This window comes from Andrographis paniculata, unplaced genomic scaffold, assembly GCF_009805555.1.
Source record: "Andrographis paniculata isolate CXL003 unplaced genomic scaffold, ASM980555v1 Contig77END, whole genome shotgun sequence".
Lineage (NCBI taxonomy): Eukaryota > Viridiplantae > Streptophyta > Magnoliopsida > Lamiales > Acanthaceae > Andrographis > Andrographis paniculata.
In genome coordinates, this window is record NW_026137614.1 from 5,298,332 (window position 1) to 5,325,000 (window position 26,669).

The following is a 26,669-nucleotide window of genomic DNA, read 5'->3' on the forward strand; positions in this document are numbered from 1 at the left end:
CAGTCGCAGTCACAGTCACAAACGGACGGTCAGTCCGGCAGTCCGTCCGTCCCCGTAATGTAATTGATTAATTTAAAAGAGCGCAAATCAGACTCATGTCCTAATACAGAATTTCATTTACCCACTCGCACTTCGACCTTCACTCCACACATGATTGGTTCGTCGTTCACACGCGCTTCCCCATGACGTGCTTCCGCCTAACAGCGCTCTCGGACAAAATTCCCAGCTGTTACTTTACATATTTACAACCACAGACATACAGTCATACACACAGACTCGCGCACAATAAATAAAATAGATTTAAAAAATGGAAAGGAGAAATATTACTTGTTTCGTCTCACATATTTTGTCCATTTTTTCATAGACACGAAAATTTTAAAAAATATAATTAATAAATAATTAATAATATATTAATAAAAATAATTTATTACTATTATTAAAAATTTAAAATATTATAAATTAAAATTTTTAAAATAAACTTAAAATATACATTTGATACGAATAAAAATGAAAAGATGAACACCAGATGAGGAGGAGGGAGTATTATTTTAGTACCGAAACTCGCACACTTTACTCTTTCTTCTCCACACACTCTTTCTCTCTCTAGAACACCTAAAGCCCTGCCCCCTGTTCTCTTGTCTTGACTTGCCCTGCACTGCCCTTCTCCTCCCTCTTCCTTCCCCGCACTTCCTCACATTTCACTAACCCCTGTTGTCAAATTAGTGCTAGCAACTCGTCCCTCTTTACCTCAACTCTCCATCTCCGCAGTCAATTTTCCACCCCCTTCCCCCTAGATGTTGTGGTGGAGAGAGGAGACTGGGCAAAAACCCTAGCTTTCTTCTTGTTGATATGGTGACGACCGACATTCCTTGCAAGTACTGTATACTTTTTCCTCAAATCCTAAGAGAAATGCCCCAATTTCCGCAGAACTAGTTGGTAAGCCTCTCGTTCATCCCTCAAAGTTAGATTCTTTTCTTTCTTTTTAACTTGTTGAAATTTGAAGCTCCCCACCCCCTTTCACTGCTAATTCCGTATGAACTATTAACAAATTTCATTTCATGCGGTTCAGGCTCTCTCTCTCTCTCTCTCTTTTTTGACGGATTGATGGCTTCTGTTGATTTCTTTTTGGTAATTGTTTTATATTTTCGATGTATATGTATATATGTAGCGGCTGTAGTCGAGAGGCAGAGGAGAAATGGAAGAGGAGCGTCGTTTGATCCTGGCATGCTTAATATCTGGGACGCTTTTCACTGTTTTGGGTACAGCTTCTTTTGTGATACTCTGGTTGGTGAATTGGCGTCCTTGGCGCATTTACAGGTAACTTCTTGGTATACTTTGTCAACTTGTTATTCCCATGTGTTGTTTGTAATTGTAAGTTATTATTAATGTTATCTTGGGGGTTTTTTGGAGCCTATTACTTTGTTTCTTTGTTGTGTACTATTTGCATTAATGTTTTATTAGATTTTTCTTGATTCCAGTCATATGATGAAGACTTGACATTACTAATTCAGTATGTTTAATGACAACAAGAGCAGTCATGAAATTAGCAAAATGGGTGTTCTTGCTGTCCATGTGTAATTGATATTAGTCATGACAACAATTTGATTAGCGAAAGTGGTAATTTTCAATTGGATTAATAAACTTTATAGCTTGTATTACATTGGAGTGGATCATGAAGCACTTTATATTTGCTACTTTTTCGATTATGTATTATCCATTATTAATTGACATGTAGTATTCATTAAGGATGGAACACACGGTGTCATAAATCATCTGTGGCATTCATAGAAATAAAATTAAGGATGTAACGCACGATGTCATGCTGTTTTTGGTAAGTATTTATATCTAGAAACATGGCTACAAGTGAAAATGCTATTTGAAATTAATTGCAGACTAGAATTTTTAATCATATGATTCCATGCCCCTAGCTAGATATCATATTGGCCACGAGAATTCAATACTTATTATATGAAATTTTTCCTGACAATTGTTCTACTCTAGACTCCCTTGTTTAAACCTTTTGACATTTTTTTATAGCTATTATATTCTCTTATGCATGTTTCAGTTGCTGCCTATATTGCATGTTGGCTGTGTTGTGTATGAATAGGATCAATTCTCTGTTGGTTGCCAGATGTCGTATGAAGTTGGGAATTTTTTTTTGGTGTTTCAATTTAAACTGGAGAAGAAAATTTTCATTGGATGTCCAGTCTTAGGATACTAGTTAGATCAATAAGCTGGTATCATATGTGAAGAATGAACTCCTTTCAGACCCCCTTTGCCTAATATAACCTGTTTTGGCGTCTTGCGAAAATGAATTCTTATTAAGAAACTCTGAGCAATTTTTCCAAAAAGCAGAAAACTTGATATCTCATTACAAGTGGTTTACTTTTCTGGGAAATGATGTATCTCAACATATCTTATTGAGAGTTTGATGCAGAAATTTTAAATCGGACTAATTTGTCTTTGCTATTTTCTATTCAGTTGGATATTTGCTAGAAAATGGCCCGATTTCTTGCAAGGAACTCAGCTGGGAATATTATCTTATCTTCTTTCCCTCTGTGCTTGGATGATTGTTGTCTCTCCTGTTGTGGTGCTTAGCGTATGGGGCTGTTGGTTGATACTGATTTTAGGCCGAGACATAATTGGTCTGGCTGTTATAATGGCTGGAGTTGCGTTACTTTTGGCATTCTATTCAGTAATGCTCTGGTGGAGAACACAATGGCAAAGCTCAAGTATGCATCTCCGCACATAATGAAATGAGATATTGTTTCTGCATTTCTTTTGTTGTGCATTCAATTCCATTTTGTTTTAACGAACCAATTTTCTAATTAGAGTATATAGAGCTAAAGATTCTAATGGTTCATTTTGGTCGGTTCCCTCAGATTAATTCCACATAAGCTTATTAAGGTGGATGCGACATTGCACCATTTGTAACTGAAAAGTAGTCGTGATTGATGGAACGAGGAGCTGTATTATTTTTGGGAATTACTCCATCTCTAATCACTTAATATTGCCCATCAGCATTTGTTGGTGGATCAGTTTTGTTCTCTCTTATTCTGTTGACGAGTTACTTAAGATATAAAACTTACTTGAGACCTAAACTTAGTGCTGCAGGAAGGATATATTTTCTCGTATTTTCTGCAACTCTATCTGAATGCTTTCAATTTCCTGTAAATGATTAACAAAAGCATTTGTGAACTATCTTTACTATCTTTATTCGAGAGTCTGAAGTAATAAGTCATTTATACTGATCTAAACTGACTTGATTTGTGATGTTCACTTTATGGAACTGCATAAAACAGTTACAAGTTTGGGATTCATTGTACAAGATGTCGGACTAGCATAAATTCTTGGGTGTCGCAAAAATAGGGAAGTTTTTCTCTAAATATTTCATGAATAGGAGGTCTATATTCAACTAACTAATGAGTCATGCTTCTTGTCATCTCTAAATGTCACTCAGGAGACATGAAATTATAATTTTGTCTTTGACAGTAATAGAGAAACAGGGTTGAACTTTCTGTTACTCCTAAATACCTGCATGTACCCATTGTATCTAATAACATGGCACTACTTTGCAGGAGCCGTTGCAGTTCTTCTTCTTCTAGCTGTTGGGTTACTTTGTGCATATGAACTTTGTGCTGTATATGTTACTGCGGGTGCCAAGGCATCACAGCAGTATTCACCTTCTGGATTTTTCTTTGGTGTGTCTGCAATTGCCCTAGCTATCAACATGCTCTTCATTTGTAGGATGGTATTCAATGGTAAGTGGTGCATTGTTTTTCTTTCTACATTAGTCTATAATAGTGCTTATCCTTTTTTGTGTGATTATGGCAGGCAATGGTGTTGACATTGATGAATATGTGAGAAGGGCATACAAGTTTGCTTACTCTGACTGTATTGAAGCGGGTCCTGTGGCTTGCTTACCAGAACCACCAGATCCGAATGAGTTGTACCCTCAACAATCTAGAAGGCAAGTGGTTTTTCCAAGTATTTAGCGTCTGCTTTTTCTTTCACATTATCCCTGTTTTTGATTAGAATGAGTCAATGGTATGCAGCTATGGTTATCCTTTTTATGCAAACTTTCTCTGAGTTTTTCTCCTTGTGGCCTTGTATTTGACACCTACAGGGCTGTACATCTTGGGCTTCTCTATTTTGGTTCTCTTCTTGTTCTGCTTGTATATTCAATCTTGTATGGCCTGACAGCAAAAGAATCACATTGGCTTGGAGCAATTACATCAGCTGCAATAATTATTCTTGGTACTCCCATGAATGCTTTAGTTTCTGTATCCAAGTTATTAGCGTGCATTTTTATAGTTATCTAAATCTATATATACATATTTTTTTGCTAGACTGGAATGTTGGAACGTGCCTCTATGGGTTTAAGCTTCTGAAAAGTCGTGTTACTGCACTGGTTGTTGCTGGGGCTTGTCGTGTCTTCCTGATATGTTTTGGGGTTCATTTCTGGTAAGTTTCATCCCTTATGGCAGAAAATTGTATACTAGTATTTTTCCTGTTTATTTGATCTTGTCTGTCAAAATTTAGAATGTTTATTTGTTACAGGTACCTGGGTCACTGCATCTGCTATGCTCTTGTGGCATCTGTGTTGCTTGGAGCTGCTGTTTCTCGTCATTTGTCTGTCACTAATGCTTCAGCTGCAAGAAGAGATGCCTTGGAGAGTACTGTAATTCGTCTTAGAGAAGGATTCCGTAAAAAAGAGCAAAACAGTTCATCCAGCTCATCTGAAGGCTGTGGCTCAAGTGTAAAACGGAGCAGCAGTGCAGATGCTGCGAACCTTGGTAATGGTACTGCACCTTGCATGGGCGATCTTACCAGCTGGAATAACATGGAAGGGGTTCATAGTGAGAAGGGAATGGATAGTGGAAGGCCAAGTTTTGTATTGCATAGCAGTTCTTGTCGCTCTGTGGTCCAAGAAACTGATGCTGGGCCTTCATACATTGATAAAAGTTTTGAACACAACAACTCTTTGATAGCTTGTTCTAGTAGTGGCATGGAAAGCCAAGGGTGTGAATCTAGTGCATCTAATTCTATAAGTCAACCATTGGACTTGAATTTGGCCCTTGCATTTCAAGAGAAGTTAAGTGATCCAAGGATTACATCCATGTTAAAAAGAAGAGCAAGACATGGGGAGCTTGAACTGACAAATTTACTGGAAGATAAAGGACTGGATCCAAATTTTGCTGTGATGTTGAAGGAGAATGGATTAGATCCTATGATCCTTGCATTATTGCAAAGAAGTAGTTTGGATGCAGATAGAGATCATCGTGACAACACCAACTTGAACATCATAGACTCAAATAGTGGTGACAATATGCCACCTAATCAAATTTCATTTTCAGAAGAACTAAGGCGTCGCGGTTTGGAGAAATGGTTACAACTGTGTAGACTAGTCTTGCACTATATAGCTGGTACTCCAGAGCGGTCATGGCTTCTTTTCAGTTTTGTCTTTAGCTTGGAGACCACCATTGTGGCCATTTTTCGTCCAGATGCAATTAATCTTATAAATGGCACACATCAACAGGTATTTGCCACTATTGTCTTTGAAAGATATTGCATCCTGCTTTTGTTTGCCTTGATTCTCACTAAAAGTTGCTATCTTCCTTCTCCAGTTTGAATTTGGAATAGCGGTGCTGTTATTGTCACCTGTTGTCTGGTCAATCATGGCTTTCCTTAGGTCCCTTCAGTCTGAAGAATTGTCTATGACTTCAAAACCTAGGAAGGTACAAATGCAACCACTATGGAAAATTTAATGTGGATTGTTATACTTAATTTTTCATTTGTCTCAGATATCTTATAATCTGGTAGATCTTTATTGTAAATTTCTTTTGCATCGTGACCAATATACATAAACATAATCTTTTTGTCTTTAAGAGGATGTGTATGGCCGCGAGTCATACCCTTTTCCTTAGTGCCTTATTTATATCAAGTATGTCAATGGATGTGATGTGTGTGTATATATATATATATATTTGTGTGGTTGTCAAATAATTTCTTTTGTATCATGTGTCTGAAAGTATGTTTTCGTTTAGCTTAAATAGAAATCTAATTTAATGTCTTAATGTTTCCCTTGATCCCTAGTTGTTTTGTTAGTTTTGTTGAAACATCTTTAATGTTTCCAAAATATATGAATATTGTATTCTTCTCATTTTTTGTTGAGTTATGTACCATTGGTTTACAAGGATATATTTTCGTCTTTTGCATTATGCAGTATGGCTTTGTTGCTTGGTTAGTGAGCACTTCTGTCGGATTGTTGCTCTCCTTTTTGAGGTATAGTTCATTAAATCTTGCTTATTATCTTAGACTGCATTGCTATCTGTCTATGGAATAATTATTTTGATTGTCATATATTTCTCCAGCAAGTCGTCTGTTCTTCTGGGTTTGTCTTTGACAGTACCTCTTATGGTGGCATGCCTTTCTGTTGGCATTCCTATGTGGATTCACAATGGTTACAAGTTTTGGGCTTCAGATAGTGGTAATACTCGGCAGGCTGGAAACCTTGTTACTGTAAGGAAGGAGGTAAAATTTTTACTTAATAGAGATTCCTGAAGGTCGTTAGTCATCAATAATATAATAGGTATCATAGTGATTGTAAATATGCCATTAATTTCTCTATGATATGCTCCAAGCTGGTTCGTAATGCATTTTTCTGTAGAATGTGAAGATTATTGTAACACCCCGGCCGGCTCAAACCGGAGCGTCACCGCCACGCCACATCGAAGGCTCGTTCATCAATCAACGAGTCCTACGTTGTGGCGCTAAGGCTTAAATAATAAATACCAACAACTAATAGGAACTTAGAATTAAAACGCACTAGTTTATCAATTAAGTAAATAAAGTTCAATTTAAAAGCATAAATTTGAAATAGTTCAAATTGCATTAGTCTTTAAACACAATCAATGAATTTCAAAACATTTTAGACGGTAAGGTAGTTCTCATTTCCCCCGATGGGTCATATGACGTGAATGCATCACTTAGGCATAACGGAAGCATGATCACCTACAAAAAGAATCGTAAGAAGGGGGTCAACACAACGGTTGAGTAAGCGCAATTAATCGAAGATAAATTAATACGATATAATGCCACAAAATCATTTGAAGAAGATAGTCGAATAAAATGACACATATCACATAAGGGGAACTCACACACACGGGTCTTTTAGCGCCTCCCTTATACCTCATTTTCATTCTCAAATAATAGCGATGAGCATATCACGAAGAAAACTCCACTAGGCCTTAATCAGGGCCGGCTCGACCCGGTTTTCCAACCTTATTACTTCGTATGACATGTCACATAATTTCACATAACAAACATAGGGTCATAACCCTAAAAGGAAACTCCACAATGTGTACATAAGGGTTCGAAATCCAAAGTACACGTAAATCAATTTATTATTAGTTGGCGAGGGGCGCCATACGGCCCACAACCCTCTAGTCTCCAATATAACATACCAAGAGGGGATTGTACGCAATCCAATCCTCCATCACGGATGACGGTCTAAAGACCTTTCATCGTGAATGACGGGCACCTCGGAATCACCCTAAAAGGGAACCCGTCATCTCGATCCCTCGACCTAGCCCATTCGGGATCTAGTTCAAGGTTAGTTAGTTATCCTAAAATACCAATATACCCTCACGTGTTTGCAAAGCACAGAGGTGGAAGGCTATGCCTTATCATCCAAACAATCGACGAGTTGATCGGACTCGACGGGTAGTTTAATTACCAATTTGACCAAATACTCAACATGCTCTTAGGCAAATTTAAAAAAGAGTGTCTTAAACTCAAAACATTCCAATTGTCAACATTTAACCATGCAAAGTAGAATATTAGACCCAACAAGTTCATCATAAACACACTTTATTTCGCCAAATAAACATTCGAAAAATATTTCAATCACAATAGGCATGGTCTAACCCCAAAAATCATAATATTTAAATATAGTCGTAAATCTTTTTCCAAAAACCATAACTAGGTTAGGGCAAAAATAGGGTTTCAAACCCATCCCATAAATTCTACGCTTTTCAATTTAAAATCCAATAATAATCTTCACATAAACATTATAATCAACTTTCCAGAAGAAATTGGCAAAACCTAATACCTTTAGGGCAAACCCATTTGGCAAGAATATTGAAAAAAGATATCAATAGAAGGGGTTTAGGATTAGAACATATGAATCTATCTAAGATAAATCCCACTTACCTCAAGAGAAGAGACCAAAAGGAAGAATTTTGGAGAAGAAGAATCCTTAAGGAAAAAGGGGCTGGCGGCGGCGGCGTGGCGGGCGTGCTGGCTGCTGCTGCTGCTCTTTTTTTTATTTTTTATTTTTTTATTCTTTTATTTAACATAACATACTTAGTCCTTTATTAATTATTTTATTCTACTTTGGCCCAAACTCAATTTTTACTTTTAATTTAAACCCAACTCTTTAATTTATTACACTAAAAGACCAAAATAAATCATGCCCAAAATGAAATTGTCCGACTCCGGCAAACTTTCGGCGATTATTTTACGGGGTATTACAATTATCCCTATCTTCTAGCTGTTCACCTTGGAGAGCTGTCTAATCCAGTTTGTTATTTGTTGTCTAAACTCACTTGAAACTGAGCATGTAATTTAGTGTTGTTCTATTAGAGCATAAGAATTATCTTTTTTAATCAGATTCTTATCTCAGTTAGATGGTTCACATTGGATGACTGAACAGTTTTCTGGAAGTTTATTTAGCTACTCATTTCTCCTGAGCTTCATGCACGGAACTCTAGTAGCAGTTGCAATCTAATCCTTTGGTATAAGCCACCTGGAATAATGGGATATATTATAGAAATTGTACTGTTATATCTTAATAATAATAATAATAATAATAATAATAATAATAATAATAATAATAATAATGATTATGATGATGATGTATGGCAGTTTTTTATTTGGTTTGTGAGTAGCTTCTTAAATTTTATGTGCTTTGTGGTTGAAAGCTTTCCTGGTGTTGGATTTGTCTCTCTTTGAATCTCTACTTGTTACTTATGGGGCTATTCACTTTATTTCCAGGGGGCTGTTCTTATCATATGTATAGCCTTATTTGTTGGTTCTCTATTGGCTCTTGGTGGAATCATATCTTCAAAACCTCTAGATGATTTAAGGTACAGAGGATGGACTGGGGATCAGAAAAATGTTTCATCTCCCTATGCATCATCTGTATATGTTGGTTGGGCAATGGCTGCTGCAATTGCACTTGTAGTTACTGGTGTGTTGCCGATAGTCTCTTGGTTTGGTACTTATCGGTTTTCTCTCTCATCTGCTGTTTGTATTGGAATTTTTTCAGGTAAAGATTATTTTCGTCTTGTTGCAAGTCTTATATCTGGACTGCAAAATGTTTCTGTTCTAATTTCTTGTCATATACTTTTGTTTGATTACTATACTTTCTAGCCATCCTTGTGTCATTTTGCGGGGCATCATACATGAAAGTTGTGAGTTCAAGGCCTGACCAGATTCCGACAAAGACTGATTTTCTTGCTGCACTGCTCCCATTGATTTGTATACCTGCAATATTGTCCCTATGCACTGGTTTGCTCAAATGGTATGCAATTTTATAGTCATGCGATGATGCAGGCAGTTGGATATCCTGGCTGGGGTTCTTAAATTAAAATTTTTCCTTGCAGGAAAGATGATAACTGGAAACTTTCTCGGGGTGCTTATATATTTATTGTTATTGGTCTTGTTCTGTTGCTGAGTGCAATATCAGCAATTACAGTTATTATTGATCCATGGACGGTGAGCAACCTTTATCTTGGAGTCTGCTTTTTGTTACTTCCACATTGTACTTGCTCAGTTGATTCTTATTGATGCTGCAGATTGGTGCAGCATTCCTTTTAGTTGTTCTTCTTCTGGTCCTGGCCATTGGTGTCATTCATTATTGGGCTTCAAACAATTTTTACTTGACACGGTTTCAGATGTTATTTGTATGCTTCCTTGCATTTCTTTTGGCTCTAGCGGCATTCTTTGTTGGCTGGTTTCAAGGTAAGAAATGGATTCCTCACCATCTCTCCAAGTGATCCAATGCAAGATATTTGGCATTGCATCTCCTATCACTACTAATCCAAAATCACATCTGTTTTCTTGTGACCAATCAAGAAATGATTTCTTGTTCTGTTTGCATTTTCCAGATAAAGCTTTTGTTGGTGCTTCTGTTGGCTACTTCTCATTTCTTTTTCTGTTGGCTGGGAGGGCTCTAACTGTGAGTACCATCTGCATTCCCACCTCAATATGCTACTTTAATCAGCCTAGGCTTCAGAGAAAAGTCAGTCACCCTTTTCTCATTGTGCTATGTCATATTTGTTGCATTGGGCATCGCAGGTGCTTCTTTCTCCTCCTATAGTAGTTTATTCTCCAAGGGTTTTGCCTGTATACGTTTATGATGCTCATGCAGATTGTGGAAAAAATGTCAGGTTTGTTACCTTCCATTATTTGTATTACAATTTTTTCTATCTTTAGTTCTTTAGGCCATTAAAATTTTGCTTTTATTAACTCATACTGCCCCTGTAAAAACTTCATAATTTCTAAGCATAGTTATTCTTGCATTTTCTGTGCAGTGCTGCATTTCTTGTGCTTTATGGGATTGCATTGGCAACTGAAGGCTGGGGTGTTGTTGCCAGTTTGAAGATTTACCCCCCTTTCGCTGGTGCTGCTGTGTCAGCAATTACACTTGTTGTGTCATTTGGCTTTGCTGTATCGCGTTCATGCTTAACACTAGAGGTTTTATCATGTTATGAGCTCATTTGTGGCTATAACTATCTTGTAGATCTTAATAAGTCTGCCTTCATAGTAATTTCAGTATTATTCCTCTCTAACTCTCTGGTTGTTTTAGATGGTAGAAGATGCTGTGCACTTCCTAAGTAAGGAAACTGTAGTACAGGCAATTTCCAGATCTGCGACCAAGGTGAATACATTACGATGTGTTAATTTTTCTCTGATTTTCATTTCAATGAAGGAAACCTTAAGGCTTACCTTTGTTTTGTTCCTTATCATCTTTGTTATGCGGTGATTTTCCTGTGTCTTCTCTCTATCTATGCCTATATGTTTTATTCCATGCAATTCCTTTGTATCAGATTATGTATTATGAACATGTCATACAAGTTTCTTCTGGTTGTCCTCTTTCATTTTTTGTGTACTCTGTAATAATATTATCAATCTCCTGCATGAGCAAACATTTTTTCTATGTGATACACCAGTAATTTTGGCAAAGAGATTATATAGAGCTATAAAAAAAAAAAAAACAAAAACTGACAACTGGGGTTTTTGTTGTTAATATATTGTCTGCTTCATCGGATCTAAAAGTTGTGACTTAATCCATGCAGACCAGAAATGCTTTATCTGGAACATATTCTGCTCCTCAAAGGTCTGCCAGCTCAGCTGCACTTCTGGTTGGCGATCCTACTATTGCACGGGATAGAGCAGGGAATTTTGTGCTCCCCAGGGCTGATGTCATGAAATTAAGAGATCGTTTGAGAAATGAAGAACTTGCTGCAGGTTCTTTTTTCTCCAGATTGAGATGTTGGAGGATACTACATAGTGAAGTTTCTGGTGATGTAGGTCACAGGAGAGAAATGTGTGCTCATGCAAGAATTCTAGCACTGGAAGAAGCTATTGATACTGAATGGGTTTACATGTGGGATAGGTTTGGTGGTTATTTACTTCTTCTGCTTGGTTTGACGGCTAAGGCTGAAAGGGTGCAGGTAACAAGGCATTTTGCTGACTATGGATCTGTTAATAATTAATTTTACTCAATCATTTCCAACTTCTCTCTACTTTCTCTTTCCCACCCAGGACGAGGTTCGCTTGAGATTGTTCTTAGATAGCATAGGATTTTCGGATCTGAGTGCAAGAAAAATTAAGAAGTGGATGCCAGAGGACCGTAGACAATTTGAGATCATTCAAGAGAGGTTAGATGGTTCCAGATATAAACTGTGTTTTGCATTTGACAGATTTTTGACAATTTTCTTTTTAATGATTTTAGTTACATAAGAGAAAAGGAGATGGAAGAAGAGGCTTTGATGCAGAGGCGTGAAGAGGAAGGAAGGGGAAAAGAAAGGAGGAAAGCTCTCCTGGAGAAGGAGGAACGCAAATGGAAGGAGATTGAGGCTTCTCTTCTATCTTCTATTCCTAATGCTGGCAGCAGGGAGGCAGCAGCCATGGCTGCTGCTGTTCGTGCTGTAGGGGGAGATTCTGTACTGGATGATTCATTTGCACGGGAGAGAGTGTCAAGTATTGCTCGAAGAATACGTGCAGCTCAGTTATCACAACGGGCCTTGCAGGTGACTGATAATTCTAATAATTGTTGGTGATAGTTTAAATGATCAACATTCTATTATTTTAGGCTTATATTTTATTGAGGTAGTTATGGGCATAATTGTTTGCTCACTAGAGGCCATTGGAAGTGTTTGGGGTGGTTTGATTCCATGATTGACCTTGTGTAGGACATTTGTCTTTAGAAACACCAGGCGATGTGATGCTGACCATTGTTGTCCTGTTGCAGACTGGACTTCCTGGGGCTGTATGTGTTCTTGATGACGAGCCGACAACGAGTGGCAGACACTGTGGTGAGATTGATCTTAGTTTATGCCAAAGCCAGAGAATTAGCCTCTCCATTGCAGTGATGATCCAGCCTGAGTCAGGACCAGTGTGTCTCCTGGGCACTGAATTTCAACGGAATATCTGCTGGGAGATTCTTGTTGCTGGTTCTGAACAAGGTATTGAAGCTGGGCAAGTTGGCCTCCGCCTAATTACGAAAGGCGATAGACAGTCTACTGTTGGAAAGGAGTGGAGTATAAGTTCGTCTAGTATTGCAGATGGAAGGTTTGTGCTCATTTTCTTGGTGAACAGTAGCATGTGGATTAATAGATTTACAGAAATATATTCTTGTCCAATGCACCCCTACCTCTCTTTTCCTTGGATTTTCCTTAATATATATTTTTAAAGAAGCTTTATGAATCCCAAAATTTTGTCTTGCAGGTGGCATATTGTCACCATGACTATTGATGCTGAGTTAGGTGAGGCAACTTGTTTTATAGATGGTGGCTATGATGGTTATCAAACTGGGCTTCCACTTAATGTGGGCAATGGGATATGGGAACAAGGAACAGATGTTTGGATTGGTGTTAGACCACAGATGGATCTGGATGCATTTGGGAGGTCAGACAGTGAAGGTTCCGAATCTAAAATGCATGTAATGGATGTGTTCCTTTGGGGAAGGTGCTTAAGTGAAGATGAAATTGCTGCTCTACCAGCTGCCATGGGTTTTGGGGATTACAACTTGATTGATCACCCTGATGATAACTGGCAATGGGCAGATTCTCCTCCAAGGGTATGTATTTCGTTTTACTTCTGACTTGAACTGCCTTGTGAGTAATTTGTTGTTTTAGTCTGTACACAATTAAAGTGATTATTTACTTGCCCATTTAACTTAAGGTTGAAGACTGGGAGAGTGATCCCGCTGAGGTTGATCTCTATGATAGAGATGAGGTAGATTGGGATGGCCAGTATTCAAGTGGGAGAAAGAGGAGATCTGATCGTGAAGGGGTTATTTTAGATGTGGATTCTTTTGCTAGAAGGCTGCGGAAGGCAAGGGTAGAGAGTCAGGAGGAAATCAATCAACGCATGCGCTCTGTAGAACTTGCTGTTAAAGAAGCTCTCTTGTCAAGAGGAGAACCGCATTTTACTGATCAAGAGTTTCCCCCACATGATCGTTCATTATTTGTTGATCCAGACAACCCACCATCTAAGTTACAGGTGAATTTTAAAGTATATATTGTTTCTAAGCTATGGACTTTATATGTTGGCATATCAAGTGTAATGTCTGTCTTGTCTTGGCTTCGTACATGGTAGGTTGTTTCCCAGTGGATGAGGCCTATGGAAATAGTCAAAGAAAAACATCTGAATTTAAGCCCTTGCTTATTTTCTGGAACAGCAAATCCTTCTGATGTTTGCCAGGTTCAACAAATTATAACCTTCACTAACCCTGCCTTCTTTGTACGGAAATGCTTGTTATTTGTATTTGTATGTTGTACTGCATCTGTTTACCTTATCCAGGTTGAGGGAACATTTTCTTGCAGTATGTGCTACTGCTATAATTTGTATTTCTGCTTATACCCCTGCTCTATTCATAACCTTAATAGGGCCGTTTGGGGGATTGCTGGTTTTTGAGTGCGGTTGCTGTGCTGACTGAGGTTTCACGCATATCAGAAGTCATTATTACTCCAGAATATAACGAAGAAGGAATCTATACAGTTCGATTTTGCATTCAGGTGGTTCAATATTAAATCATGCTTGGCTCACTTTGTTGGCTGATTACTGCTGTAGTGTGTGGTCTGAAATGCTCTCTCTTTCATTTCTTTTGTAATGTTTTAATGAAGCTGATTGTTGATTTAAAATTTAGGGGGGGTTTATTGATTTTGAATATAAAAACCATGTTGCAGCTGCTGTTCTGAAGTTTTAATTTTGATGTTCCTGGCATAACTGGGTACCGTCACTGTGGGCCTCATGTTTGTCTGTTTTGACTTTCAGGGAGAATGGGTTCCAGTTGTTGTAGATGATTGGATCCCATGTGAATCCCCCGGGAGACCTGCATTTGCCACAAGCAAGAAGGCGAATGAATTGTGGGTATCACTACTGGAAAAAGCATATGCTAAGCTTCATGGATCATATGAAGCATTAGAAGGTGGGCTTGTTCAAGATGCTCTTGTGGATCTGACTGGAGGTGCTGGGGAGGAGATTGACATGAGAAGTGCTCAATCCCAGATTGACCTTGCAAGTGGAAGACTCTGGTCTCAAATATTACGTTTCAAACAAGAGGGCTTTTTGCTTGGTGCTGGAAGCCCTTCAGGTTCGGATGTCCATATTTCCTCTTCTGGTATTGTGCAAGGGCATGCATACTCGATACTGCAGGTACTCAAATCTTGCATTGATCAATATTATTATGATCTTTTTTTTTTTTTTTTTTTTTTTTTTTTTATATGTATAAAATCAATTTAGCTCCTTTGCAAAGGGTTCAAATTTGTTGTCACTTGTTTTGCATGTAATAAACTGCTCAGGTCCGCGAGGTAGATGGCCACAAACTTGTCCAGATCCGAAATCCATGGGCTAATGAAGTTGAGTGGAATGGCCCTTGGTCTGATTCATCCCCTGAATGGACAGACAGGATGAAGTACAAGCTCAAGCATACTCCACTGGTAAACTGATGCTCTTTGTAACATTTTTGAGAGTACTTTCCTGGTATATTTCTGTAATATCTAATGTTGGAAAATCTGGAACAGGCCAAAGATGGCATATTTTGGATGTCTTGGCAAGACTTTCAAATACATTTCAGATCAATATATGTTTGCCGCGTATACCCTCCAGAGATGCGTTACTCTGTTCACAGTCAGTGGCGCGGCTACAGTGCTGGTGGCTGTCAAGACTACGAAACTTGGCATCAAAATCCACAGTTTAGGTTGCGAGCCACTGGGCCCGATGCATCATTGCCGATTCACGTCTTCATTACCTTAACCCAGGTTCACTCAAATTCTTATGAATCATGATTGGACTTGGGGATGTTTTATGTCTTTGTTATAACGTGAAGCTATTGTGGCCTGGTTGTCTCTAGGGAGTGAGCTTCTCGAGAACAACACCTGGTTTCAGGAACTATCAATCGAGCCATGATTCAATGATGTTCTACATAGGGATGAGGATTCTGAAGACCCGTGGTCGCCGTGCCGCCTACAATATTTACATGCATGAATCAGTTGGCGGAACTGATTATGTCAATTCTCGGGAAATATCATGTGAAATGGCGTTGGATCCTGACCCAAAGGGGTACACTATAGTGCCGACCACAATCCACCCTGGAGAAGAGGCGCCGTTTGTGCTTTCTGTGTTCACCAAGTCGTCCGTAACTCTGGAAGCCTTATAGCATTGCATGTTGAGGAGTTCCAAGAAAGGAATAATCTCAGCACACATTGCTGGATTGTGCCTTGGCTAGTTGGGAAAGAAAGTCATGGGTAGAGTGGGACCAGTAATCATGGTCACGGTTATTTGGATTGATGCCTGAAGCGAGAGCCCTTTTCTTCCTGGAACTTCCAGTATTGTTGCCTCTTAAAGATTCTTGAACTCTCACTTTCCCAGGTGGTTGGTCTTCATCATCATCATCATCTGCTCTTCTTCTTTGCCTTGGGTGCCTTCCCTGCTGCTGCTGTTGCTTCCTGGTGGGCTTACTTGATTGGCGGGCAAGCATTGGCGTTGGAACTGAAACACACAAGGAGACAGAGACAGGCAATACTGCTGCCTTCTTGATTCTTTTAAGGGGTGGGGGTTGTTAGGATGATAGCGGCAGGTAATACTACACCATCAAGTGTAAGAAACAGGAGAGAGGATATAATTGGCATGGCTTGTATATGAAAAGGGTTTGGTTTGATCAATAGAGATATTGACAACATTAATAGCAGCAGTTTCTAAGGGGGTAGTAGTAGTAGTAGTGTGGTAGAGTAGAATAGGCAATTACAGAATAGGCAGAATGTGGCAGGCAGGCACAGGCACAGCAAATTATATTAAGAAGAATGAAGCTGCTGGCTGGCTGCAATTTTGGATCAGGATAGAGGAAAGAGGGTATTTTTGTTTCCTGGCTTGCATGGCATGGCATGGCATGGCATGACTTGTTTCTCTAATTAATTGGCTTGGCAGAATGTCATGTCACATTGATTCTTGCAGTCCTAACTGATCAATCAGCCGAACTGAAGTGCACGTTGCATAAAAAATTATATTAGTTTATTTAGGTCATCCCAAAAGAGATGGATTGATCATCGTTTTCATCAGCATGGCTCTTAACCAATTTGAGAAGCCATGTTACAAAATCACAATCAAGTGCGATCGCTGGGGCTATAAACGATCGTAAGAAATCAACCGTACGAATTACTGTCCCAGTCCAATTATATTTATACGGTTGCCATTCAAGAAAGACGGTCCAAACCTGTGACTCGAACCAACCAGCCCGATAGTTCAGAGCTGGCCCTGACATCTCCAAAAATCTGTTGTTCGTGCCTTAAAATTAAGTTCACTTTTGTCAATTCACAATATTGTTGACAAAATCCATGAGATTAAGGAAAGAAGGTCCAATCAATGAAGACTTGACTTAAAAGGAAAAATGAGAAGTTTTTGTTGAGTTTTTTTTTTTTTTTTTTTTGACGAGAAAATGATAGAAATAATCAAATAAATCAAAAGGGATCTATGGCATTTGGCTTTTAATTTTTATTGAATGTATTTATTACTTTCTTTACAATTTTTCTTGTCAATGAAACAACATTTGACAGCAAATAGCCTTTGTGTGATTTTTTTTTTTTTGGTTGTATTCAAGAGTTTTCTAGCATTTCACATCTTACATTATTTCCTCCATTTACTATTGTGTATATCCGTTGGAATTTGCATTAAGTGGTCCGACAACCTATGAATTACACTAAGATACAATTTTAAGTCGGAAGAAATTCTAGGACAACTAAAGTTAGCATGCCTAGTGGAATATGGTCGTGTATGTGACATATTCTAGGTAATAGGCTTCGTCCTCTGATTTTTGGGATACTTAGTGTTAATTACTTAAATTTAATAGATTTAATATTGTTTGGTTGATGTTGGGGCCTTAGGCATGTTGCCTTTGATACTTAGACTACCTAGGATAGTATAGTCTAATTGTTTGACTTGGACTGTATAGCTTGTATCAGCAGAATTACGTATGGCTTGATCCCATTTGGGTACGTAGGCAGCCAGCCCACTTTGGGTGCGGCCATTGCTATATAATCTTCTTGATACTTAGACTACCTAGGCTACTTGGACTGTATAACTTGTTTTAGTAGAACTACATACGACTTGATACCGTTTGGGCACGTAGGTAACCCAATTTAGGTGCAGCTATTGCTATATAGATTTTTTAAAGAAAAAACCCTAAACCCTAAACCCTAAACCTTGAACCCTAAACCTTAAATCCTAAATTTAAAAAAAAAAAGCCCTTAAACCCTAAACCTTGAACCCTAAACCTTAAACCCTAAACCCAGACATTTTCCCGACATATATTTCTTCGTTGAGTAAAGGTCTCCTTCGAGTAGATGCAGATGGTTTTCCGACTTACCATTTCAGGTAATAGGCTTCACTCTCTTACTTTTTTTTTGGGACACTCAGTATTGATTACTTAGACTTGATAGACTTAGTATTGCTTGGTTGGTGTTGGTGCCTTAGGCATGTTGCCTTTGGCCTTTTATGCTTAGACTACCTGGGATAGTCTATTCTATTAGCTTACTTGGAATGTATACCTTATGTCAACAGAACTACGTGTGGCTTGATCCCGTTTGGGTACGTAGGCAGCCAACTCTAGCCATTGCTATATAGTTTTTTTTTAAAAACCCTAAACCCAAAACCTTAAACCCTGAACCCTAAACCCTAAACCTTAAACCCATACACAAAAAAAAAAAAAAAAACCCATACACTTCTCGCAAAAAAAAAAAAAAAAAATACCCATACACTTCTCGCGATAGATATCCTTTTTCTCGATTAAAGGTCTCCTCCGAACAGATGCAGATGGTTTTCCGACTTTCTATTTCAAGTAATAGGCTTCACCTTCTTACTTGTTTTTTTGGACACTTATAGTAGATTACTAAGACTTGATAGACTTAGTATTCTTGGTTGGTGTTGATGCCTTAGGCATGCTGACTTTTTTTGATACTTAAATTACCTAGGCTAGTCTAGTCTGTTAGTTTGACTTGGATTGTATAGCTTGTTTTAGCAGAATAGAACTACGTATGGCTTGATCCCGTTTGGGTACGTAGGCAGCCCACTTTGGGTGCAGCCATTGCTATATAATTTATTTTTTAAAAAATCCTAAACCTTGAACCCTAAACCTTAAACCCTAAACCTTTAACCCTTAACCCAGAAACTTTTCCCGACAGATATTCCTTCGTTGAGTTAAGGTCTCTTTCGAGCATATGCAAATGGTTTCCCGACTTTCTATTTCAAGAAATAGGCTTCACTCGCTAACTTGTTTTTTGGGACACTTAGTGTTGAATAGTTCATTTGATAGGTTTAGTATTGCTTGGTTGGTGTTGATGCCTTAGGCATGTTGTCTTTGACCTTTGATACTTGGACTACCTAGGCTAGTATAGTCTGTTAGCTTGACTTGGACGATATAGCTTTTATTAGTAGAACTACGTATGGCTTGATTACGTTTGGGTATGTATGCAACTTACTTTATATGCAACCATTGTTATATAGTTTTTTTTTTTTTTAAAAAACCCTAAACCCAAAACCTTAAACCCACCCTAAACCCTTAACCTAGTCACTTTTCCCAGCATATATTCCTTCATTGATTAAAGGTCTCATTCGAGCAGATGCAGATGGTTTCTCGACTTTTCATTTCAAGTAATAGGCTTCACCCTCTTACTTGTTTTTTTGAAACACTTAGTGTTGATTTCTAATACTTGATATGCTTAGTATTGCTTGGTTAGTGTTAATGCCATAGGCATGTTGTCTTTGGCCTTTGATACTTATACTACCTAGGGTAGTCTAGTCTGTTAGCTTGACTTGGACTGTATAGCTTGTATTAACAGAACTACGTATGGCTTGATCTCGTTTGGGTACGTAGGCAGCCCACTTTGGGTGCAACCATTGCAATATAGTTTTTTTTTTTAAAAAAAACCTTAAACCTTAAACATTGAACCCTAAACCCTTAACCCAGACACTTTTCCCAACATATATTACTTCGCCGATTAAAGGTCTCCTTCAAGCAGATGGAGATGGTTTCTTGACTTTCCATTTAAGGTAATAGGCTTCACTTTCTTACTTATTTTTTGGGACACTTAATGTTGATTACTTAGACTTGATAGGTTTAGTATTGCTTGGTTGGTGTTGGAGCCTTAGGCATGTTGTCTTTCGCCTTTTATACTTAGACTAGCTAGGATAGTCTAGTCTATTAACTTGACTTGGCATGTATAACTTGTATTAACGGAACTACGTATGGCTTGATCCCGTTTGGGTACGTATGCAGCCCACTTTGAATGTAGTCATTGCAATATAGTTTTTTTTTAAAAAAAACCCTAAACCCTAAACCCTGAACCAGAAACCCTAACTATATAGGTTTTAAAGTCGAGAAACCATGCTGACGCAGCAAGCCTTCCGTGCTTTCGCTTTCGTTAGCTCTTACTTGCTTTTATAAGTTTCTTTTTACTGCTTTTTATCCTTTTAGACCTTGTACGCACAAACTTTTTTAGAACTACGTATGGCTTGATCCCGTTTGGGTACGTAAGCAGTTCTTTGAGCCCAGCCATATAAAAAAAAACCCTAAACCCTCAACCCAGACACTTCTCTCGACAGATATCCCTTCGTGGATTAACGGTCTCTTCCGAGCAGATGCAAATGGTTTCTTGACTTTCCATTTCAGGTAATAGGCTTCACCATCTTAGTTGTTTTTTGAGACACTTAGTGTTGATTACTAAGATTTGATAGACTTAGTATTACTTGGTTGGTGTTGATGCCTTAGACATGTTGCCTTTGGCCTTTGATACTTAGACTACCTAGGCCTAGCCTAGTCTGTTAGCTTGACATGGACTGTACAACTTGTATTAGCAGAACTACGTATGACTTGATCCCGTTTAGGTACGTAGGCAGCCCACTTTGGGTGTAGCCATTACTATATAGTCTTCTTGATACTTAGACTACCTAGGATAGTCTAGTCTGTTAGCTTGACTTGGACTGTATAGCTTTTTTTAGTAGAACTACGTACGACTTGATCCCATTTGGGTACTTAGGTAACCCAATTTAGGTGCAACTATTGCTATATATTTTGTTTTAGACAAAACCCTAAAACTTAAAGCCAGACACTTTTCCCGATATATATTCCTTCATTGATTAAAGATCTTCTTCGAGTAGATGCAGATGGTTTTCCGACTTTCAATTTCACGTAATAGGCTTCACCACCCTACTTGTGTTTTGGGAAACTAAGTGTTGATTATTTAGACTTGATAGACTTAGTATTGTTTGGTTGGTGTTAATACCTTAGGCATGTTGCCTTTGGCCTTTGATACTTAGACTACCTAGGCTAGTCTAGTATGCTTGCTTGATTTGGACTATATAGCTTAGCGTAATTACATATGGCTTGATCTCGTTTCGGTACGTAGGCAGGCCGCTTGTTTTTTGGGACACTTAGTGTTGATTACTAAGACTTTATTGCTTGGTTCGTGTTGATGCCTTAGGCATGTTGCCTTTGGCCTTTGATACTTAGACTAACTAGGCCTAGCCTAGTCTGTTAGCTTTACTTGGACTGTATAGTTTGAATTAGTAGAACTACGTATGACTTGATTCCTATTGGGTACGTAGGCAGCCTACTTTGGGTGCAACCATTGTTATATAGTCTTCATGATACTTAGACTACCTAGGCTAGTCTAGTCTGTTAGCTTGACTTGGACAATATAGCTTGTTTTAGTAGTACTACGTATGGTTTGATCTCATTTGGGTACGTAGGCAACCCACTTTAGGTGCAACTATTGCTATATAATTTTTTTTTTTAAAAACAAACCCTAAACCCTAAACCTTAAACCTTGATCCCTAAACATTAAACCCTAAACCTAGATACTTTTCCAGATATTTATTCATTCGTTGATTAAAGGTCTCCTTCGAGCAGATGCATATTGTTTTCTGACTTACCATTTCAGGTAATAGGCTTCACTCTCTTACTTGTTTTTAGGACACTTAGTGTTGATTACTTAGACTTGATAGGTTTAGTATTGCTTGGTTGGTGTTGGGGTTTGGGGTTTAGGGTTTAGGGTTTTATTTTTTTTTGGCTGAGCTCAGGGAGCTGCTTACGTACCCAAACGGGATCAAGCCATACGTAGTTCTGAAAAGTTTTGCATACAAGGTCTAGAAATAAAAAAACGGTAAAGGAAAGCTTATAAGAGCTAATAAAAGCTAATGAAAGCGAAAGCACGGGAGGCCCGCTGCGTCACATGGATGAAGCCACGAGCCCTCGCAGGGATGTCCGCTGGCTCCAGAATCCGCATGTAAGGAAGGGAGACTAATGTGTTTGCCATGTTGTCCACCACTTGATTGCCCTCGCGGTAAATATAGGAAATCCTCCACTCGATGATGCGTAGTTGATGACGCAGGTGGTGAAGACAAGGTGGTCCAATGTCCCGTCGAGGAGAATAGTAAAGAGATACTGCTGGCAGAGTCCGTCTCGATCCATAGAGGGAGGAGGCCTCGCGCCACTGCTAGGTCCACGCCAGATCGAATCGCCTGTAATTCAGCCAGAGTGTTTGTTGCATGCGGGAGTTGAACCTGGAAAGCCACAAGAGGAGCGCTAGTGGCATCCCGAATAATGCCCGCAGCCCCAGCAGCACCTGGATTTCGAAGTGATGCCCCATCATTGTTGAGCTTGAACCATCATGGAGTCGGAGCTTTCCAGCGCACTAAAACTGGCGGCCGAGGGACCGGGGGCGGGAGGCGGAGGCCGAGATGAATAGCTAGGTGAAAATCCCCTGACCAATGCTGTCGTTGAAGGATGCCAGCATGCCATAGGACCTGGAAATGAAAGTGAACTCGCCAAATAATCCGGTCAGATGAAATCTGGATACCTTGGTGTTTGGTCGGGCAGCGGAGTCGGCCGAAGATGCAGAGGCGGCGTCTCGGGAACTCAACCGTCAGGAGGCCAACCGTCGGGAGATCAACCGTCGGGAGGTCAACCGTCGGGAGGAGGGCAACCGTCGGGGAAGTCACCGGCGGTTCCCAACGGTGTATTCCGGCGGTCGGGTGGCGGGTTCAGGGACTCCTCAACCCTGCGAGGACAGTGACGGTGGCCGATTGACGATCCGACGTCGGAGACGGGAGAACGGCGGCGCCGAAGGTGTCGCAACTCAGGGCTACGGCGACGGCGACCTAGGGCAAACGGCGGACAGTGGTGTAGAGGTGGCGACTCGCGGCGGTAGCCCGGCCCTGGGGGTTTTCCGGCCAGGGGAACACGATCCCGTCGTCAGAATGGTGGTCCGACGGCGGGGGGATGCCGAAACGCGGTGGCGACGGTTCGGGAGGCCAACCGTCAGGGGCGGAGCCGGCGGCGTATTCCGGCGATCGAGGGGTGGATTCGGGGACACCTCAGCCCTGCGAGTTCAGTGACGGTGGCCAAACGGCGATCCAACGCCGGTGTTGAGAGATACCGGCGCTGAAAGTATCGCCGAGCAGGGCAGTAGCGGGCGACGGTGCTGCAGCGGTTTCCGGCGGTGGCTAGGCGGGGATGGGGGTTATGGAGGATGGCGAATGCGGTGGTGATGAAGCGCCGGGCTGAAAACGCCGGCAGCGGCGAGTTCGCCGGTGACGTCATTTCGGGCCTGACGAGAGCGGCGGCTAGGGGCGGTTTCCGGCGACGGGGCTCGGTGTAGGGGGGGTTTTCGGGGATGGCGAGTCGAATGACGGTGGCAGATTGGCCGTCCGGCGTCTGGATCCGCCGGAACAGCGATGGCAGTGGCGGGCGGCGTGAAATCGCCAAGGGGCTAGAGAGAATTTGGCAGGGCGCGAATGGGGTTTGGTGGTTTAGGGTTTAGGGTTTAGGGTTTAGGGTTTAGGGTTTAGGGTTTAGGGTTTAGGGTTTTTTTTTTTTTTTTTTTTTTTTGGCTGGGCTCAAAGAGCTGCCTACGTACCCCAACGGGATCAAGCCATACGTAGTTCTGCAAAGTTCGGTACAAGTGCTGCGAATGTAAATAAAGATTGTAAGCAAATAAAAGCTAACGGAAGCGAAAGCACGGGAGGCCCGCCGCGTCAGCATGGATGAGGCCACGGGTCCTCGCAGGGATGTCCGCCGGCTCAAGGATCCGCATATGAGGAAGGGCAACAGAGGTGTTCGCCAAGTTGTCCGCCACTTTATTGCCCTCGCGGAAAATATGAGAGATCCTCCACTCGATGCTGCGAAGCTGTAGGCGCAGGTGGTGGAGACAGGGCTGGAGAGTCCAGTGTCCCGTCAAGGAGGAGATGAGAGAGATACTGCTGGCCGAGTCCGTCTCGATCCAGAGAGGGAGGAGGCCGCGGGCAACCGCCAGGTCCACTCCAGATCGAATCGCCTGCAGTTCGGCCAAAGTGTTCGTCGTATTCAAAAGGGGAACTTGGAATGCCACAATTGGGGCGCCGGTGGCATCCCGAATGACGCCCGCGGCTCCAGCGGCGCCTGGATTCCCGAGCGATGCCCCATCAGTATTGAGTTTGAACCAGCCTGGAGACGGGGCTTCCCAGCGTACCATGACCGGCGGCCGAAGAACCGGAGGTGGGAGGCGAAGGCCGAGACTAGAGGCTAGGTGCACCTCCCCAGGCCAGTGCTGACGCTGAAGGAGGCCAGCACGGCCTAAGACCTGCAAATGAGAGTGAATACGCCAAATAATCCGGTCAGATGAAATCTGGATACCTCGGTGTTTGGCGTCATTCCGTGCCGTCCAAAGAAACCAGAAGGCCAGGAGCGGTATATAAGTACGGATACTCCGCGCATGTGGGGAGGACAGACGCCAAGCGGAAACCATCAGGTGGGGCGCATGTGTCCGCGGGATTTGGATATGAAAAAGATCAGCAAGATGGCGCCACACGCGCTGGGCAACCGCTGACGAGAAGAATAAGTGCTCGATCGTCTCAGACTCCCGACAGCACTGGCAGCAAGAGACAATAGGGAGGCCCATCTTTCGTAAGGCCTCATCGACGGGTATCCGACGGCGAAATAAACGCCATAGGAATACCGACATTGTAGGAGTAAGAAGCGGCGACCACAAGCTGCAAGAGAGCCAGCTCCGTGCTCCAGCTGTTCGGCTCATCTCCCATGCCGAGGATGTAGAGAAAGTACCTGTGGTCGAGGCCTTCCAGATCGGCTGATCCGCAATCTGGAGATCAGAAGGAATCGCCGAGACCTGCTGAACAAGGGTTTCAGGGAGGTAAGCTCGGAGGCGCGGCAAGTCCCACGTCCCGTTAACCCACATCTCTTTCACCCGTATCGGCGGAGGGCGGTCCTGGCGGTCAGCGCATAGCGGACGATCTCCACACCAAATATCATACCAGAAGAAGCAGTCCCCGCGCCCCAAATTCCAAGTGATCTGAGTCTGTGCCTCATCTCGAACCTGGCAGAGACGCTTCCAAACCGGGCTGTCGTAGCTCCTGCAGGGTGCAAGTCCTGGAAAAGAATTCCGAAAATATTTCTGTTGAAGCGCGCGAGCCCAAAGGGAGGAGCCATCTCTGAGTCGCCACCACAGTTTAAACGAGAAGGCCCGAACCGTATCGGCCAGGCGACGAATGCCAAGCCCACCCTCCTCCTGTGGCCGTGCAATATCCGCCCAGGAGATCCAATGGCGGCGGCGGTGCCCGTGATAAGAACCCCAGAAAAAACGAGCAAAAAGTTGCTCCACAGAGTGAAGTACCGCCTGGGGGGGGCAAAGTACCTGCAGCAGATAGAGGGGGAGCGAGAACAAAGTGCTCCTGATTAACTGTAATCGACCCCCGTGAGATAGAACCGACCGATCCCAACGCTGCAGATAACGACGGAGTTTTCCAAGGAGTTCCTCATAAAGAATATTGCGCCGATTGCCCACATAGAGGGGCGCGCCAAGATATGTAAGAGGGAGTTCAGCTGCGCCAAAACCAGTCACCGATTGGAGCTGTCGTTGAACGCTCTCCGGGCACTGGCGGCTGAAAACAAGCTGGCTTTTCTGACAGTTCACCTTCTGGCCAGTAATCCGTGCGTAAGTCGTCAGAAAGTCGGTCAGAAGGCTGATGCGATTACCACAGGTATTAGCGAATATGAGGACATCATCCGCATAAGCAAGGTGCGTCAGCCGGAACCGACCACGACACCGATAGAACAGATCTGGAAAATGGCTGTAGAGGCGCTCCAAGCCTCGTGATAAGAGTTTAGGGTTTAGGGTTTAGGGTTTAGGGTTTAGGGTTTAGGGTTTAGGGTTTAGGGGTTAGGGTTTAGGGTTTAGGGTTTAGGGGTTAGGGTTTAGGGTTTAGGGTTTAGGGTTTAGGGGTTAGGGTTTAGGGGTTAGGGTTTAGGGTTTAGGGTTTAGGGGTTAGGGTTTAGGGTTTAGGGTTTAGGGGTTAGGGTTTAGGGTTCAGGGTTCAGGGTTCAGGGTTTAGGGTTCAGGGTTTAGGGTTTAGGGGTTAGGGTTTAGGGTTTAGGGTTCAGGGTTCAGGGTTCAGGGTTTAGGGTTCAGGGTTTAGGGTTTAGGGGTTAGGGTTTAGGGGTTAGGGTTTAGGGTTCAGGGTTCAGGGTTCAGGGTTTAGGGTTCAGGGTTTAGGGTTTAGGGTTTAGGGTTCAGGGTTTAGGGTTTAGGGTTTAGGGTTTAGGGTTTAGGGTTTAGGGTTTAGGGTTTAGGGTTTAGGGTTTAGGGTTTAGGGTTTAGGGTTTAGGGTTTAGGGTTTAGGGTTTAGGGTTTAGGGTTTAGGGTTTAGGGTTTAGGGTTTAGGGTTTAGGGTTTAGGGTTTAGGGTTTAGGGTTTAGGGTTTAGGGTTTAGGGTTTAGGGTTTAGGGTTTAGGGTTTAGGGTTTAGGGTTTAGGGTTTAGGGTTTAGGGTTTAGGGTTTAGGGTTTAGGGTTTAGGGTTTAGGGTTTAGGGTTTAGGGTTTAGGGTTTAGGGT

General features: G+C 41.5%; 1 protein-coding gene across 1 annotated transcript; it reads left to right on the forward strand.

Moving 5' to 3' along the window:
• Positions 1-563: 563 nt before the first annotated feature.
• Positions 564-16,823, forward strand: LOC127239503 (calpain-type cysteine protease DEK1). Its single transcript, XM_051257694.1, has 31 exons — positions 564-936; positions 1,169-1,317; positions 2,482-2,732; positions 3,579-3,761; positions 3,835-3,970; positions 4,127-4,257; positions 4,350-4,464; positions 4,561-5,539; positions 5,628-5,738; positions 6,227-6,285; positions 6,375-6,534; positions 9,058-9,331; positions 9,436-9,586; positions 9,669-9,780; positions 9,861-10,026; positions 10,173-10,243; positions 10,363-10,454; positions 10,599-10,761; positions 10,874-10,945; positions 11,364-11,741; positions 11,833-11,948; positions 12,023-12,320; positions 12,542-12,861; positions 13,018-13,369; positions 13,474-13,794; positions 13,891-13,995; positions 14,181-14,309; positions 14,569-14,949; positions 15,096-15,233; positions 15,318-15,554; positions 15,647-16,823. The coding sequence occupies exons 2-31, from the start codon at positions 1,196-1,198 to the stop codon at positions 15,950-15,952; spliced, it is 6,429 nt and encodes a 2,142-aa protein (XP_051113651.1). The 5' UTR covers positions 564-936; positions 1,169-1,195; the 3' UTR covers positions 15,953-16,823.
• Positions 16,824-26,669: the final 9,846 nt, after the last annotated feature.

Excerpts from the sequence above, each read along its gene's own strand:
- LOC127239503 (XM_051257694.1), top strand. The coding sequence starts at position 1,196 with ATGGAAGAGGAGCGTCGTTTGATCCTGGCATGCTTAATATCTGGGACG. Across the intron at positions 14,310-14,568 it reads CAGTTCGATTTTGCATTCAG|GGAGAATGGGTTCCAGTTGT; the intron begins GTGGTTCAATAT and ends TTTGACTTTCAG. Across the intron at positions 15,555-15,646 it reads TCTTCATTACCTTAACCCAG|GGAGTGAGCTTCTCGAGAAC; the intron begins GTTCACTCAAAT and ends GGTTGTCTCTAG.